Source organism: Kogia breviceps, chromosome 8, assembly GCF_026419965.1.
Source record: "Kogia breviceps isolate mKogBre1 chromosome 8, mKogBre1 haplotype 1, whole genome shotgun sequence".
NCBI lineage: Eukaryota > Metazoa > Chordata > Mammalia > Artiodactyla > Physeteridae > Kogia > Kogia breviceps.
This window is the reverse complement of record NC_081317.1, coordinates 108,618,307-108,636,480: the sequence shown is the minus strand read 5'-3', so window position 1 is coordinate 108,636,480 and position 18,174 is coordinate 108,618,307. Positions and strand designations below refer to the sequence as shown.

Genomic DNA, 18,174 nt, shown 5'->3' with positions numbered 1-18,174 from the left:
AAAAAAAAAAAAGTATAGTTACTTCTCTATTGTGTTATGTCATCATGGAGCCCAAAGAATTCAGTTTGGACATAAGGTAATGAGCAATTGCTCTTTCCCTCAGAAGTTTGACTTCTGAGTTTGACTTCGTACGTACTTTCTGTATGTATCAGTTAGGGTTCAGTCAGAAAAAAAGAAATCATGCCAGTTATTTTAACAGACATAATTTAATCAATAGAACTGGTTACATAAATACTAGAAGACAGAAAAGACAAAAAGGGAACACTGAGGTACCATGGAGCTAGAGATGCAGGAAGTAGCCACCACCAGCTTCACTGATGCCTCAGGAGCCCAGAGAAAGGATTCTGGAGCTGGGACCATCCCTGTAGGGGACGTCTACAGAATAAAATAGAGGATATCGTGGCCAGCTGATTCTGATATATCTGAGGAAGCCTGATGGTTCTGGGAGTGTGGAAAAAACAGGATTCAGGATTCAACTGCTACTGCCAGGGTGAAGAGCTAAGGTGATAACTGCCAGGGACAGCAAGGGAACAGAAAGGAGTGAGGTTCTTCTCCCTCAGTTTCCCTCTAGTGACCCCTCCCCATTGGCAGTATTTAACAGGGAGCCCGCCGTCAAAGGAGAAATTTGGTTTGTGGAGCCCTAGCCTTCCATATTCACAGAATATGGGGTGGGTTTGGATCTGAGAGATGATAGCTTAGAAACCAGCACAGCTCATCCACTTAACTCCTCAGCATCCATATACACCCCTCTACATATACTTAAACTTCCAAAGGAAAACTGTAACAACTTTATGCTTCTACCTAACAAGATATGACTATCCTTAGCACAAAGACTTTCACACTCTTCCTCAAAGGAGACACGGTCTCAGTGACTGCTGTCTATCATGATCAAAGTACTCGTCTCTGAGCAATGCGTACTACTCCTCAAATCCCTCTTCGGTCTCACCTGAGAGTCTCTTCACTCAAGAGAACTGAAAACACAGCTATGCAAAAACTTGCACTTTTAGGTGAATAGTCTTTTGTACCTTTTGAAGTTTTAACCATGCGAATGTTTTTTTTTTTTTTTTTTTGGTGATATGCGGGCCTCTCACTGTTGTGGCCTCTCCCGTTGCGGAGCACAGGCTCCGGACGCGCAGGCCCAGCGGCCATGGCTCACGGGCTTAGTTGCTCCACGGCATGTGGGATCTTCCCGGACCAGGGCACGAACCCGTGACCCCTGCATCGGCAGGCGGATTCTCAACCACTGCGCCACCAGGGAAGCCCCATGCGAATGTTTTTAATCATGTGGATGTATTACCTATTCAAAATAGTACTAAAATTTTATAAAATAAATTCACTAAAGGGACTTCCCTGGCGGTGCAGCAGTTAAGACTCCGTGCTTCTAATGCAGGGGACGTGGGTTTGATCCCTGGTCAGGGAACTAATATCCCACATGCCATGCGGTGTGGGCCAATTATATATATATATATTCTAAAATAAATTTAAATTCACTAAAAATTAATTTAAAAATACTGCAATCTAGCCAAGTTTTTCTCATATTCTATTTATGTTTTTAAACTAACTTTGCATCTGTTACCAGAAACTTAAAAAAGACATTTATTTAGAATGACTATATTTGCACTGTCATTCCACTCACTGTTAGTGGAAATCCCTAAATTAGTATAACCAGGGCTAATGTTCAGCCAGTGCTCAGTGCTATGGCTGACCAGCTACTGTCTGTTTTGATTGGTTGGTAACATTGCCAGTTGTTAAATATTTTCAATATCACCCTGGCTGAAGTTCAAGGTCTTCAAACTTTTTAAAAGGTCCTGTTTATTCTTTTCTTTTACCATAACTAATAGAAACGTATATTTGCAAAGATCACTAATTATCTATTTACTGCAATTGGCTAAACTACAGGGCGTAGGCATGGTTCTATCATACTCCTTGTTATACATTCCTTGATGCTATCAGACATTTAATAAATATTTTCTAAATGATACTCACTGATTTTTCTCTTTTGCCTGACAACAAACTTATTCCTTAAATTCACTAGATCACATAGTAATCTTTATACCTCCATGAAAGCCACATCAATTAAGTTTCAAGGGGATGTTTCCAATTTATTTTATTTTATTTATTTTTGCCTCGCCCTGTGGCATACGGGATCTTAGGTCCACGACCAATCAAACCCATGCCCCCTGCAATGGAAGTGCAGAGACTTAACCTCTAGACCACCAAGGAAGTCCCTCCAATTTACTTTTATTCAGTTTTCTCTCTCCATTTTAGTTTTTAGGTTTTTTGTTTGTGTACTTTACAAACAAGATAAGAGATTGATAATATAAGAAATGCATTTTCCAAAAAAAGAAAGGAGAAATAAAGATGTCGATTTAAACATAAAGTTACTTGGGTTATTCATTGTAGGGACTAAGTATTGATTTTAAAGCTCAATCTAGTATTAGAAATAAAGTCATTTTTTAAAACAATCTGGATAGTAAGAGGCAAGATGTAATATGAGACCTATTCAATGATAAACAATTCAAAAGTATTTTATATTTAGCCATAGAATGTCACTTTTGTTCATACATTTGCATATGGCAAATGTCTGATGTTCTGTACAGTTACAAACAAAATGATTAAGAGAAACTGAAAAAAATCTCTTCAACTTTGCTGTTCCATGCTATTACTTAATCCGTTTTCTCTTAAATCTTCTCTGCTCTTCAATCCCTGTTAGAAAAAGCAACTACTTCCCAATGGACAGAAAACACCAGCAAAAGTATTTCAGTTGAAAAGATAGTATTTCAGATTTTTTCTCAGCTTCTGCTATGTTGTTAGAAATAATTATAATGTTATAAAGAATTTGATTAAAGTAGATGGCATCACTTTTAACTTTGATAATAAGATTCAGAAGCTCAAGCAGATTAAGATAATATAACCAGTAAGTGAAAAATAACAAGCCTCTGTCTTCATCTTGCCCCTCACTCCCCAGGAACTTTCCTTGCTGTTCGGTGTAAGATGAGAGGCACTGACGCGCTAGCAACTGTCCTCACTTCCTGAAAGTGCAGCAAGAAACGTTGTAACAACTACTCTGAAAATAGGACTTTCACGATTCTATTGTCAAGAAAGCCCTACAGAAAGGCATTAAAAATAATTATAAAATATAATATGATACGATATAAGATAGGATAGCATAATATAATATAGCATAGTGTCATATAATATATAACGTTAAAAAGGAACGAACTGTGAAATGAGATACCTACCAGGATAGGAAAGTGACCCTAGCTGCCCCCCAGTCTCACACATTAGATCCCTGGCTGCAATGTTATGGCTCTTTTTTCTTGAGAGGTGATGCAAGAGATGTTGGGATGGCTACACACTACCATATGTAAAATAGATAAAGAACAAGGACCTACTGTATAGCACAAGGAACTATATTCAATATCTTGTAATAACCTATAATGGAAAAAGAATCTGAAAAAGAATATATATATATATATATATATAAAACAATCACTTTGCTATATACACCTAAACCATTGTAAATCAACTATACTTCAGTTAAGAAATTAAAATTTTTAAAAAAAGAGTTGCTGGGAGATGACCAAATTCCTGTACAGTTAACTCTTCCATGGATTATTTACTTTTTGGATTATTCCTAGCACCTTTTAAATTCCAAAGGGATTTTCCCCAACTGTTAAGCATTCTTCTGAGTCATCTACCCACCTTCAATTGGTAGGAGTTCAAGGAATGCAAATTAGTTTTCTTTTAGCCTAAATAAACACAATTAGAAAGGAAAATCCCTCGAGGCAAAGAACACCAATCAAAGCCAAATATAAATGATCTTTGTTGTAATCAGGGAACTAAATGAGGAACCAATGTAATGATCTTTTTAATCTCCAGGGGAAAATGTTTTAATGTTTTCTTTTATAGATTTCTTCAGCATTTTATAATCCTAATGTTCTTTTGTGTTCATTCTAAATCACTTGTTTTTCAATCTGAGCTCATTCTCTTTTTGTGGGTATCCATGAAAGTAATTGAGCTAACCTCAGTCATTCGAAATGTACTTCCCCTTCCGTGTCAATGTACAGACGTGGTAATTTTGTGCTTTGTAATTTAATTGTTTGCATATCCTTTTTACATTGATTTATCCCACATACCTGTTATTTTTAACATCACTGTGATATTTTATAATATTAACTGCCATGACTGCGAATCATGCACCACATTAGGAATTTTATACGTATTTTATTTAATCCTCACGACAATCCTGCAATTTAGATATAATTATTCTTAACGTGGAAATGAAGAAATTAAGAATTAGTTTGCTGAACTGATCCACTCTTGTTAGGCATTTGGGGTTTTTTTCTGATTTCTTGCAGTGCTAATATCTCATAAAAGTTATTTTGTAAGCATAATCATCCTGGGTCTCCACGTAGCTCAGTTTCTACAGAGCCACATAGCACTGCCCAAAAGTAATTTAAAAAATGAATACCAATATTCATTTGGTCTCTCAAAGAAGAATCACAGGGGATACAATTCAAAACTCGTAACAGTACTTCCCACATCTCCTTCCTTCGTTCCCCAGTTCTCTCACACTCTATAACTGCTGCAGAGGCAATTACAGTCTGAACCCCCCAAACTCCCTGCAAGCCCAAGCCCTGCAGCTCTTCCATCTCCATATGCCTCCCCGTTGGCTCTTTATTTTATAGATCAAAGCAGCTTCTTGGGCCTGGTCCTTCCCCTGGCCCTGGCCATTCTGGTCCGGCTTCTCTATATTCATTCTAATAATCCAACCCCAAAGGAAAGAAGTCTCATTTTGTGGGAGTTGGAAATATGAACTGTGCAGAAACAAACATAGAAGAAATCTGGGAACACTCACACGTGAATACATTTTATTCACTTATTTGTAAGTTAAGGTTTGGGTTTTTTTTTTTTTTTTTTCATTTTAGTATTCCCCATCCCCCCAACCCCACCCCCTGCGCATGAATTATAGTCTCCAAAGTGAGATTCATGGGTCACTGAATAGATCTGTACCAGTGAATAGTTTTAATCAAGAAGTATTCCTACTAATTAAAAAGATACATCCTATGATTATAACGAAGTTGACTCGTCATAAGGCTTATAAAAAATACATTTTTACTTTATATGCCTTTTTAGGTGGTCAGTGTATTTTATGATTACAACTAAAGTTTATGATAAAATTCTGATTACTTTATAATAACTAATAAACCTCTATATGTTAAATGCAATAGTATACAAAATACAAGTAGCCCCAAACTTCCCTGTTTTCTCTTCTCGAACGGCTTAAAGAAGAAACGAGATTTAGACACTGGTAATGGCCCCTTCAGCTGCTAGGTGTTCCCCTAACAGGCTTTCTTTTGGTTTTGGCCAGCCCTCAAGTTCTTATCTCTGATCAGTCACTGATCTTGGGACTGGTTTGGGGTTATCTCTGAGGAAAATTGTGTAGTAACCAAAGCTTTTGTTTGGCATACCCCAGATGGCTTTGGCATCTACTTCCTATCTCTGGTACTTTTTTCCCAGTTCCCCCTATCAACTTTTCCTTTGCAATCATATCAATCATTTACATGTGAGTAGAACTTTAACCCTGTATACTCCCCTTCTCAGGGGTATTTGCTTGCTATACCTTATCTCCGATTGTGAACACAAAGGTTTGTTTCTCGTCCTGGAGTTTTAATCACTAACGAGTTAATAGAGAAACTGTTGGGGGAGAGAGTCTGCCCAAGTGTCTTCTCTTGAGGTTGTACAGACGGTCCCAACTTACGGTGATTCAACTTAGTGAATTTTCGGCTTTATGATGGTGCAAAAATGATAGACATTCGGCAGAAACCATATTTAAAATTGTAAATTTGGGGTTTTTTTTTCAGGCTAGCTGCGTGCAGTAGGATATTCTTTTATGATGCTGGGTAACCAGCAAGCCACAGTTCCCAGTCACCCATGCGATCACGAGGATACACAGCGAATACACCCACAACCTTCTGTACCCAGACAACCATTCTGTTTTCCACGTTCAGTCTAGTATTCAATAAATTACATGAGATAGTCAACACTAGGCTTCGTGTTAGATGATTTTGCCCAACCGTAGGCTCATGGAAGTGTTCTGAGCACGTTTAAGGTAGGCTGGGCTAAGCTAGGATGTTTGGTAGGTTAGGTGTAGTAAATGCATTTTCGACATGGTATTTTCAACTTATGATGGGTGTATCGGAATGTAACCTCATCAGAAATTGAGGAAGATCTGTATTTTATAAGGATATATATTCTCAGTTTATGAATATGGCCAGCTCTCAACTTACTGTTTTTATGTAACTCCAAGTTTCGAGGTCAAGTGCACTTCTGTGTCCACACCCCAGTCTTGCACGGGCTCACCCACGCAAACATAAGAAAGGACAGATAAGTGGTAAAACGTGGAATTTACTAGTTAGGGAAAGAAATACATGCTACTCATTAGGAATAAATTACTAAACTCACTTTCTATGCCATTCTTAATCTCTTCTTTTTACAGTGCATCTCTGGTGTCAGACTAAACCTGGATCTTTTTTTGTTTTCTTTTCCTTTTTTTTCCCCCCAGTTTGACAAATGGACAGACTCTCAAAGGAGAAGAATCCTGACAGGGCTGTTAGAACGCTGTTCCCTGTCACAGCAAAAGTTCTGCTGTCGAAAGCTTCAGGAAAAAATTCCAGCAGAAGCTCTGGATTTTACTACCACGCTTCCAAGGGTGTTATCTTTATATATCTTTTCTTTCCTGGATCCCCGAAGCCTTTGTCGTTGTGCACAGGTAAAGACAACGAAGCAGTGTATGGCATCTTGTAAAGACAGCCTAGAAAACGCTGAAACTTGAGAAAAAAAATAGCACGTACACAAAACCAAGAAGTAGATGAGATGCTTAGTATGACTAGTCTGTACAGTTTGAATTAACCCTCATCTCCTTTGTGTCTGACTCTACATTTAGTGCTCAAGAGTGGGAAAAAGTGTTAAGACACTACTAAGTGTCCACAAAATAGTATTAACTAGCTGGGGAAACAAATACACATGTGTGTCATGGCTCATCAGCAGAATAGTCTTATATTGCACAGCACAGAACTACAGTAGAATCCTGAACTGTAGAGTGCAGGCCATTCATAAATAGAAAAGCTTAAAATCAGGTGCTAATGCAATAATTACAAAAGAATTATGAGACTAAAAGTCTTCAGAGTGGGCAGATGTGCTCACAGGGGTGAGGTTGGGAACGGATCTGACCATTATTTTCTTACAAGTGATTCCATGGTGTATTAAAGTATATTATTTAAGATATAAAACTGATAGTCATTTTGTTGATTCTTTTCATAGTCTAGTAAGACCAGAAATTACCTGTTACTTTGCATTCACATACGTGTAACATGATAACTTTAGTTTTTAAGATTAAGAAAATGAATGCAGTAAGATACGTGAATTATTCAATGAATGGTATTGAGACAATTGGGCAGCTATCTGGAAAAAAATTCTAGAAGGATAAAAGATTGATATGAAATTAAAGGAAACCATTAAAGTACTCAAAGGAGGGAATTCCCTGGCGGTCCGGTGATTAGGACTCTGCACTTTCACTGCTGAGGGCCCGGGTTCCATCCCTGGTTGGGGAACTAAGATCCTGCAAGCCAAAAATGTACTCAAAGGAAACATAGGGGAGGAGGCCTTTGTGAGTATTCTATAATATTCAGGGCCTCAAAAGAAAATATATAACTTAAAATCTTGATTTATTTTATATATTTTGTATATATTATATATGTTTTTTATTTTTAAGGGTATTTTGGAAATCTTTAAAAAAATTTTTTTTTAGTGTTTGGTTGTGTTGGGTCTTCGTTTCTGTGCAAGGGCTTTCTCCAGCTGCGGTGAGCGGGGGGCCACTGTTCATCGCGGTGCGCGGGCCTCTCACTGTCGCGGAGTCTCCCGTTGCAGAGCACAGGCTCCAGACGCACAGGCTCAGTAGTTGCGGCTCACGGGCCTAGCCGCTCCACGGCATGTGGGATCTTCCCGGACCGGGGCACGAACCCTTGTCCCCTGCATTGGCAGGCGGATTCTTAACCACTGTGCCACCAGGGAAGCCCTATTACATATGTTTTATAAATAAGAATAAAGAAAACAGATTTTAAGTTGTGACTATAAAAATAAACATTTTCTCCATGGAAAAGAACACTATAAATAAATCCAAACAGTAAACAAGAGGGAATTCCCTGGCGGTCCAGTGGTTAGGACTCTACAATTTCACTTCTGAGGGCCCAGGGTTCAGTTCCTGGTCAGGGTTCAGTTGCTGCAAGCTGTATGGTACTGCCAAAAAAAAAAAAGTACACAAGGAGAAAAACATATGGCCAGCAAAGAGCTAATTTCCTTATTTTTTAAAGAACTACTATATATCTACATTAAGAAAAAAAAAAACCCAGCAGAAAAATGAGCAAAGGAAGTGAACAAGTAGTTCACAGAAAGTAGTAGAACAAGTAGTTTACAGAAAGAAAAGCAGATATTTCTAAAATATGTAAAATGCTTAGCCGCATTATCATACCATCTTTCATGACTCAGATAGATTGAGTCATTTTTTTTTAATGATACTATTTTATATTGGTGGAGGTGTGGGGAAACAAGCACTTTTATGTATTGCTGGTAGATAAATTGATGCAATCATGACAGGGAACAATTTGTAGTATTCAATTTTTTTTTTTTTTTTTTTTTTTTTTTTTTTTTTTGCGGTACGCGGGCCTCTCACTGTTGTGGCCTCTCCCGTTGTGGAGCACAGGCTCCGGACGCGCAGGCGCAGCGGCCATGGCTCACGGGCTTAGTTGCTCCGCAGCATGTGGGATCTTCCCGGACCGGGGCATGAACCCGTGTCCCCTGCATCGGCAGGCGGACTCTCAACCACTGTGCCACCAGGGAAGCCCTGTAGTATTCAATTTTTAAATAAAGATTCCCTTTGCCCCAGCAGTTCCACTTCTTGGAATTTGTCTGATGGGCATACTTCAACACATGCAAAGATTATGTCTGTGTAAGAATATTGCAGCATAGTTTGTAGTAGCAAAATGTTGGAAACAATGGAAGTGTCTGCTAATACGGGACCGGTTGCAGCCACCTCCACAATAGAACATCAGTGAAAAAAGCAAAGGTGCAGTGTTGTCCTACCATTTTGGAAAGAGAAAAAAAGAGTATATCCATATCTGTTAATATTGTGGAATGACACACAAGAAGCTGGTAACAATGGTTACATCCAGGGAGGGAAATGCGTGGCTAGATGACAGGGATGAGAGAGACTTCTTTTTTACTGTGTGCCCCTTGGTATCTTTGAATTTTTTTTTTTTTTTTTTTTTGCGTTACGCTGGCCTCTCACTGTTGTGGCCTCTCCGGTTGCGGAGCACAGGCTCCGGACGCGCAGGCTCAGCGGCCATGGCTCACGGACCCAGCTGCTCCGCGGCACGTGGGATCCTCCCGGACCGGGGCACGAACCCGCGTCCCCTGCATCGGCAGGCGGACTCTCAACCACTGCGCTACCAGGGAAGCCCGGTACCTTTGAATTTAGTATTAATGTACACTTATTACTGATTCCAAAAATGAAACAGTTTTTTAAAAAAGCATAGCAGGACTTTCCTGGTGGTGCAGTGGTTAAGACTCCGTGCTCCCAATGCAAGGGGGCCCAGGTTCGATCCCCGGTCAGGCAACTAGATCCCACATGCATGCCACAACTAAGGAGCCCACCTGCCGCAACTAAGACCCGGCACAACCAAATAAGAAAATAAATAAATATTAAAAAAGAAAAAAAAAAAGCATAGCATTTTTTTAAAATGAATTTATTTATTTACTTATTTATTTTGGGCTGTGTTGGGTCTTCGTTGCTGCGCCCGGGCTTTCTCTAGTTGCAGCGAGTGGGGGCTACTCTTCGTCGCGGTGCGCAGGCCTCTCATTGTGGTGGCTTCTCTTTGTTGCAGAGCACTGGCTCTAGGCATGTGATCTTCAGTAGTTGTGGCTCGCAGGCTCAGTAGGTGTGGCACACAGGCTTTGTTGCTCCACAGCATGTGGGATCTTCCCAGACCAGGGCTTGAACCTGTGTCCCTTGCATTGGCAGGCAGGTTCTTAACCACTGCGCCACCAGGGAAGTCCCCAACATAGCATTTTAAATGCCCAATAATAGGAGAGTATCATACAGTCATATGATGAATTACTATGCAGCCATTAGAAAACATGTTTTGGAAGAACAGAGATGCTGATTATGTGTAAAATGAAGAAAGCATGATTTAAATTGTATACAGAGTTTCCCAGTTTTGTTTCATATATGCCTAGGAAACAGATGGCAAGGAAAAGAACTCTACCAAGTTGTTAATAATGGTCATCTCTGATTGATGGGGTTATGGGTATTGTTTTTCTTCAAGCTTCTCAGAATTTTCCAAGTGTTTCACAATGAGAATGTTATCATTCCAGGGAGATGTTATTTTAAATAACTAATTCTCTCATCTATGTGCACCATATGTCAGTCTTACAAGATTTCAGCATCGTATTTTATTCCCAGAACTGACTGTGAAGCAGTTGTTCTTCAGCTAGATTTAAAGTAAACAGTAAAGTCATTGCACCAAAATGAGCTTTGAGCTGTTTAAAAATATGGTGGCGGATGCTTTATAGTTTTTTGTTTTGTTTACTTTTTTTTTTTTTTGGCTGCATTGGGTCTTCGTTGCTGCGCGAGGGCTTTCTCTAGTTGCAGTGAGCGGGGGCTACTCTTCGTTGTGGTGTGCGGGCTTCTCATTGCGGTGGCTTCTCTTGTTGCAGAGCACAGGCTCTAGGCGCGTGGGCTTCAGTAGTTGTGGCACATGGGCTCAGTAGTTGTGGCTTGCTGGCTCTAGAGCGTGGGCTCAGTAGTTGTGGCGCATGGGCTTAGTTGCTCCTGGCATGTGTGACCTTCCTGGACCAGGGATCAAACCTGTGTCCCCTGCATTGGCAGGCGGATTCTTAACCACTGCGCCACCAGGGAAGTCCCTGTCTTATAGCTTTGAAAGCTCTTACCTACCCTTCTCCTCATTCCTGTTTAGTTTAAAAAACAAAAAACAACGAAAAGAAAACTTTACCCCAGCGGGGGGACCCCCAACTTAAATACCCAGGTCTAAACCATATCTGAGGTTCCTCTTTTCAGAGGAAAAGAGTGAGAATTGAGCAACGTTTCTCCCCATCCCCTCCTTCCCAAACCTCCCCTCTCAATTGAATTGAGTTAACTAACCATATGGAGATGAAGGTCTGTGTAGTTTCATGTCTGGTTGAACAAAGTAGATGTGATTTCTGTTTCTGCCCACAGGGCTCTATCAGATCCTCTAAGCTTTTTCCTCCTTCCAGCTCCTGAACCTGTCATTACTTCTAATTGTGCCTTCTCCGGCATGCCTCTCTCCTGCACATCTCATCTTCAGCGCATAAAACAATCCTAGACATGATAAGACGGAAGGAGGGAGGAAGAGAGGGTTAGATAAATGGGTGGATGGGTAGCAAGTTCCATTATAGAGTGTTCTGCTTATTTGGGGGGCACTCAAACATTATTCATTATTTAGTTAATCTTAAAAAAGAGGCCAGTTTTCCAAGGATGAAATTTGAGTTTGAAGGTTATCTGTCATCTTTGCAACTCTTGATAAGAGACATAGAATGCCTAGTCTCAACTTTATATATGGACTCGACTCTAGTTTCTAACAAGACTTACTCAAAACCTGGAGTAAATTATTGTAAGTTCTACTACACATATTAGGGTCACCTCCACTATTTGCTGGATGTGTAGGATTGACACTAAAGCTATGGAAATGGAATGTATAGAACAAATACTTAATGCTCTATTGAATCTTAAAGGCTATTTAGGACACTCCAATATAGTATTAGCAATGGTGTTCCCTTTATAAAATTTATATTTATTTAAATCATAAGACTGGAGGGAAAAAAGGAAGCATATAATGAAAAGAATAAGCAATGTGCCAACTGGAGTTTCTGTAACTTTCATATAACTTTCATATGGAGACCTTCAGGAACCTTTAGGAAGTTCCAAAGTCTATCTGAGCCTCAGTTTCCTCATTTGCAATATGAGAATAATAATTATACTTCCCTCCTTAGGTTGCTATGAGAATGGTTAATAGGTGCTCAATAAACATTAGTTGACTCTATTCTAAGTCTGAATTATCATTAAAAAAATCCTTCTGCCTGGCTAGGCAGCACTTCAGGCAGTAGGTAGCTAAGCTGTGATTTGGAGGAAAGGGACAGCTCAAAACCTAGAGAAAGTGAGCATGTAAACTGAATAGTTTTTTTGTTTGTTTTTTTTTTTAAATTTTTGTTGTTTTTCCAGGTGAGCTGGCATTGGAAGAACTTAACTGAACTGGATCAGCTCTGGATGCTGAAATGTTTACGGTTTAACTGGTACATCAATTTCTCTCCAACTCCCTTTGAGCAGGGTATATGGAAGAAACACTATATTCAGATGGTGAAAGAACTCCATGTTACCAAGCCCAAGGTAAATTTGGGGAAAGAAGCAACAAAATTACAAACATCCACTATGTAGGAATTTTAGAACTAAGACTAAATGATCAATCTTGAAGTTGAGGAAGGCGGTTGACTCAAGGGAAATATACTATTGATGTGACTTTAAAATTCTCCTTTTCTGAGAACTTGATGGTGCTTTTCAAGGTATCCATGTGAGTTGAGAACTGTCACCTGACACTGCCAAACCACAGTTCCACCCAGGTTAGGACTGGGAGCTTCTCACTCCTCAGATTCCTGGATTTCTGTGTCTCTGGCGCCTATACCACAGAGTTCTGACACCGGGATTCTGGGGGAGTGTGCAGTCCTTATTACCTATTATGGGTCATCACACTTTACGTAACTGATTCGAATTTTCTATGATTCTACCAGACGAGTTGAAGTTTATTTTTGTATTATTTATAAAGAAGAGTTTTGCAATAAATTAGTAATTAGGGAAGGGAATAATGGGCATGTTAAAGTTCTTTTTACCGTAGAAACTAGCAATGTAAAGTATTTACATATAATCATAAAAAGTAAATAATGTGAGCATAATATTTTCTAGTGGTTTCGCATGCGTTATAACCAATGTTTATGTTCACCTTATAGTCACAGTTAATTAGGTAACTTATGGGAAATTTTTATGAGCTTTTTCTCTATGGCACGATCTAATATATACTTACAGAGTTATGCATTGTTTTGTACAGTAGATGAGTTCCTGAAAAGTTATGTGTAAATTAAAATTTTTTAATGATTTTTAAAACCACAGGGGTTTTCTGTAAAAAAGCTGCAGTGAATCCTTTTCAAATTGAAGAATCCATTTGGAATATGAATATTCAGCTCCTGAGCTATTTAACGTGCTGATTTAGGTTTCGTTCTATTGTTTGCTCGAAGAAGAATCCATCTACATTTAATATATTAATAAACTATGCATAATTAATATTGTTATAATTGCAGTGATAAAACTAGTCTTTCTGAGTTCAATAATTGGTTTTCTCCATGAGAATTTCTTTAAAAAAGAAAGTTTTAAACTCAACTGGTAGACAAGTTATTTTTAAAATTACAATAGCTATGACTTTTTTTTATCAAAAGACTTTTCTTTCTTTTTTAAAAATTTATTTATTGGGCTTCCCTGGTGGCACAGTGGTTGAGAGTCCGCCTGCCGATGCGGGGGACGCGGGTTCGTGCCCCGGTCCGGGAAAATCCCACGTGCCGTGGAGCGGCTGGGCCCGTGAGCCATGGCCGCTGCGCCTGCGCGTCCGGAGCCTGTGCCCCGCAGCGCGAGAGGCCTCAACAGTGAGAGGCCCGCCTACCGCAAAAAAAAAAAAAAAAAAATTATTTTTATTTTTGGCTGCGTTGGTTCTTCGTTGCTGCGCGCGGGTTTTCTCTGGTTGCCGCGAGGGGGGGCTACTCTTCGTTGATGGCTCGCGGACTCTAGAGCGCAGGCTCAGTAGTTGTGGCACACAGACTTAGTTGTTCTGCGGCATGTGGGATCTTCCTAGACCAGGGCTCAAACCCGTGTCCCCTGCCTTGGCAGACGGATTCTTAACCACTGTGCCACCAGGGAAATCCCCATGAGGCTTTTCTTGACTCTTGTTCTCAATTGTAGGCAGGAAATGGCATTCAATGGCTGAAGCATGGGCTGGTCTGAGACAGAGGAGAGCAAAGTGATTAACCAACTTGTAGAATGAAAAAAGGTTTTGAGTATTATATATAATCCTGACTTTAATGCTTCGTCTTCAGCAATAACTCTTTCTCCACGAAATATTTATGCATAACTATATGTTAAAATAATGAATAGTTCTGATGCAAGAAAATTGCCACATCTTTGCTTAGTATTAAATTTCTGTAGGTAGTACTTTTTAATATACCAATTTTAATACCAATTCTACATAAACTCTTTCAGAAAATAGACGAAGAGGGAACACTGCCCAACTCATAACCTTTATACCAAAACTAGATAAAGACTTTAAAACAAAACAAAACCACAGACCAATACCCCTCATGAACAGACATAAAACTCCTCTAAAAATATTGGCAAATTAAATCCAGTAATATATAAAAAAAGAATAATAAATGATGACCAAGTGGGATGTATCCAAGGAGAATAAAGTTGGCATAATATTCAAAAATCAATCCATGTAATTCACAGAATAAAAGGGAAAAGATGTATGGTCATTTCAATATATGCAAACAAAAACATTCAAAATTTTTTCAACATTCACGATTTTAAAAATTCTCAAAAAGACTTTGGGTAAAGGGAACAAGATTTTTGTTTACTTAACAGAAAAGTCATCAGTTTTTCTTTATTACCTATTCTGTTAATGGGTCAAATATTGTGTACTTTTCAGAATTAATGATGCTTATTTATATATAGTTACTAGCATGCACGCCTAAATTTTCTCCCCTGAAATTGCTTTTTATTATCATGTATTATTTATTCCCAATGGTGTTAAACAAGACCTCTTCCAGCAAAAACAGACAGATTTCATTCAATATGAACTCAGAGAAATGAAATGAATGTCCATGTTATTTACTTTTATTTTATTTTTTTGTCCGCACTGTGTGGCTTGGGATTTTAGTTGCCTGACCAGGAATCGAACCCGAGCCCTAGGCAGTGAAAGTGCAGAGTCCTAACCACTGGACCACCAGGGAATTCCCTGAATGTCCATTTAAAATGAGATCTGCACAAAATATTGAATGCTAAACCAGTAATGAGCTATCAGTTATATAAATGTAAAATGTCTTCTTACTCTATTAATTGCAATCACTCACTAAATGAGTAAATATTTATTAAATACTGTTATGTGCTAGGTGCTAAGAGTACAATAGTCTTAACCCCACTTTCTGGAAGCCTAGTCTAGTGGCCCAGGACACAGACAAGCAAATAATTACAACATTGCATACTAAGTGCTATCTGGTAATAGAAATATATACAAAGAACAGTTGAAACAAGGATAAGAAATTAACTGACTCTGCTTGGAGGGACTGGGGAATTTTTAAATTTTCACAAACAAGTCAAGCAAACCAATTTACTGAGCAAAGCTTCCCTAATCTCTTAAAGAGCAAAAATTAAACCTTTAATGGTTTCTCAGCATACCACTACCACTTCCCTTAGGCTACAACCACATAAAAACCTTATGAATTTTATACACAAAAAATACACTTTCATTTTGGGCAATTAAAGCAGAAGTATTCTTTGCAAATGGCTGAAGTTTTGATAACTGATAAAATCTATGAAGTCTACCCCTACATAATCGAAATTGTCTCTGTGTTTTAGGTATACTTAGGGCTGGGCTACTTTTTTTTAAGAATGTGTATATTTTAATGACTAAATTAACTGCAGTTGTGGAAAACTGTACAATGATATTGTGGGAGAGGGGGCAGCTCAGGACAGAGAGGTTCAGTGTGTGGACTTGAAGCAGAATAGTCTTGGATTCAAATTCTGACCCTGTGTCAATACTTACGTAGTAGCAGTGAGCAAATTAATTAGTTTATCCTATTTCAGTTTCCTCTTCTGTAAAATGGGAGTAGTTACAATTACCTTTTAGAGTTATTGTGAAGGTTAAATAAAGTAACGCATGAAGACTTCTGAGACAGTGCCTGGCGCATAGCAAGTAGTCCTGGGTTGGTGGCTGCTATAATCATTATCACCATTATCCTTGCCATCATGGTGATGAGGGTGTTCTTTGTTTTACTTCTGGTATTATTATAGTATTTTGAGAACAGAAAGAATTAATTTTCTTCTTCTAGACACCTCCAAAAGATGGGTTTGTGATCGCTGATGTTCAGCCAGTTACAAGCAGTTCTCCTTCATCAGCTTTCCGGTCCTCTTCCTCTTTAAGAAAGAAGAACCACCCAGGGGAGAAAGAACTCCCACCCTGGCGATCCTCTGACAAACATCCAACTGATATCATTCGCTTCAATTACCTGGACAACTGTGACCCCATTGAGCAAAGCTGGCAAGGGTGAGAGTCATGCCCTTCTCCACTTCTTTAGCTTTTAGAAACAACCTACTGGCACTTCAGTCTATGAAAAGACGACAACAGAACTTACTGTGAAATACAAACGCTTTTGACTACACAGAAGCAAAAAGTCATTGAAAAGTAAATGAACCATTATTGGTAAATTTGCCCAGTTCTTTAGGATTTGTTTGCATTTTGTAGCTGTAATGCTTTCCTTACAGCTTCTTTTAATATTTTAATACCTCAGATTCCAATCCAGTACCATAAGGTTCATTCTAGTCTTTTCCTTTTCCTTTTCCACATTTGCATCTCCCTTCTGTGACAGAGGGAGGGATATACAAATATGTACGTCTCCATATTCATATCTCCATAAATATACATATATAATTTTGATTATATAGTATATGTACATATATAATTTTATATAAGTTGTATTATATATAGTACATACACAGAGTATATATTTACTTAACAAATACTGAAAGTAATTTCAGAATTGCTAACTCATATCATTATTGAAACAAATCTACTAACTAGAATTCAGTATTTGTTTCTGGTTCTTTTTGCCTTTAGCCTGGGTTTATACTCATACTACTGTGTTCAAAAGTCATGTGGGTTCTTTTCTTTAAATATCCCCTTCCCCATGTGAGTATGTTACGTGATTCTCGAGTTAAAACTATGTAAAACTATACAAAAAGCGTACAGAAGGGGGACTCAGAGAATCACCCTCTCCATCTCCTCCACTCTACCGTACACTCATCTTTTCCACCCCATTCCCACTTACAAATCTTATGCGTTTCTGTTTTATCCTCCCAGTGTTGCTTTTTGCACAACGTTACAAAAATATGCCATTTTTCAACTCTCTGATCGGCAAAAACTTTAAAGTTTGACAATATATTCTGTTGGTGAGGCTGTGGGCAAGCAGCCACCCTCACACACTGCTGGTGGGAATGTACATTGGCGCAAACCTTGTGGAAAAAAATTGTACAACATCCAGCAAAAAATATCGGTATTTATTTTGCCCCAGCAATCCCACTTCTAGGAATCAACCTTGAAAATACCAAAAGTACGTCAGCACAAGGATATTTATTGCAGTATTGTTTATGATTTTGAAATATTGGAAATGACTTAAGTGCCCATAAGTAGGAGAGTGTTTGTTGAATAAACTATTGTATGGTCCATTCACACTACGGAGTATTAGGCAACTGTAAAAATGAATGAGGAAGATCTCTATGAACGGGTAAGGAGTGATTTCCAGGGTACGTAGTTAAGTGAGAAAAGCAAATTGCAAAAGAGTGTCTCTAGTATCCTACACATAATGTAGAAAGAAAAGAGAGTAAGAAAATATACATCTGTATGTATATATGTATCTGTTCATTTGTTAACACACACACACACGTATGCATGCACACAGGATAAACAAGAAATTAAGGAAACAAAATTTGAAAATGTTTTAATAGACTTTTCATAGTTTTAGGTTCTATTTCAACAGATTAACATCAAGGCAGCATAAGATAGGGACAATGTACGGGCTCAGGGGCCATACTGCATGGGTTCAAATCCAGATTCCCACACTTCTAGCTGTGTGGCCCTGGGGAGTCCCTTAACCTCTCTGTGCCTGTTTCCACCTCTGTAAAATGGCAATAATACCTAAGTCATAGGATCACTGTGAGGATTAATATATGTAGCATGCTTATAATAGTGCCTGACACATAGTAAG

General features: G+C 38.7%; 1 protein-coding gene across 8 annotated transcripts in view; it reads left to right on the top strand.

Moving 5' to 3' along the window:
- The window catches only part of FBXO16 (F-box protein 16), a 57,061-nt gene that overhangs the window by 13,623 nt on the left and 25,264 nt on the right, over positions 1-18,174 (top strand). For 7 of the 8 annotated variants that reach the window (XM_067039984.1, XM_067039982.1, XM_067039978.1 and 4 more), the window contains 3 exons: positions 6,569-6,775; positions 12,320-12,484; positions 16,243-16,457. In XM_067039984.1, the coding sequence (XP_066896085.1) occupies positions 6,569-6,775; positions 12,320-12,484; positions 16,243-16,457 (587 nt within the window). The remainder of the gene's footprint in view (positions 1-6,568; positions 6,776-12,319; positions 12,485-16,242; positions 16,458-18,174) is intronic. The other variant, XM_067039981.1, reaches the window with a different exon arrangement.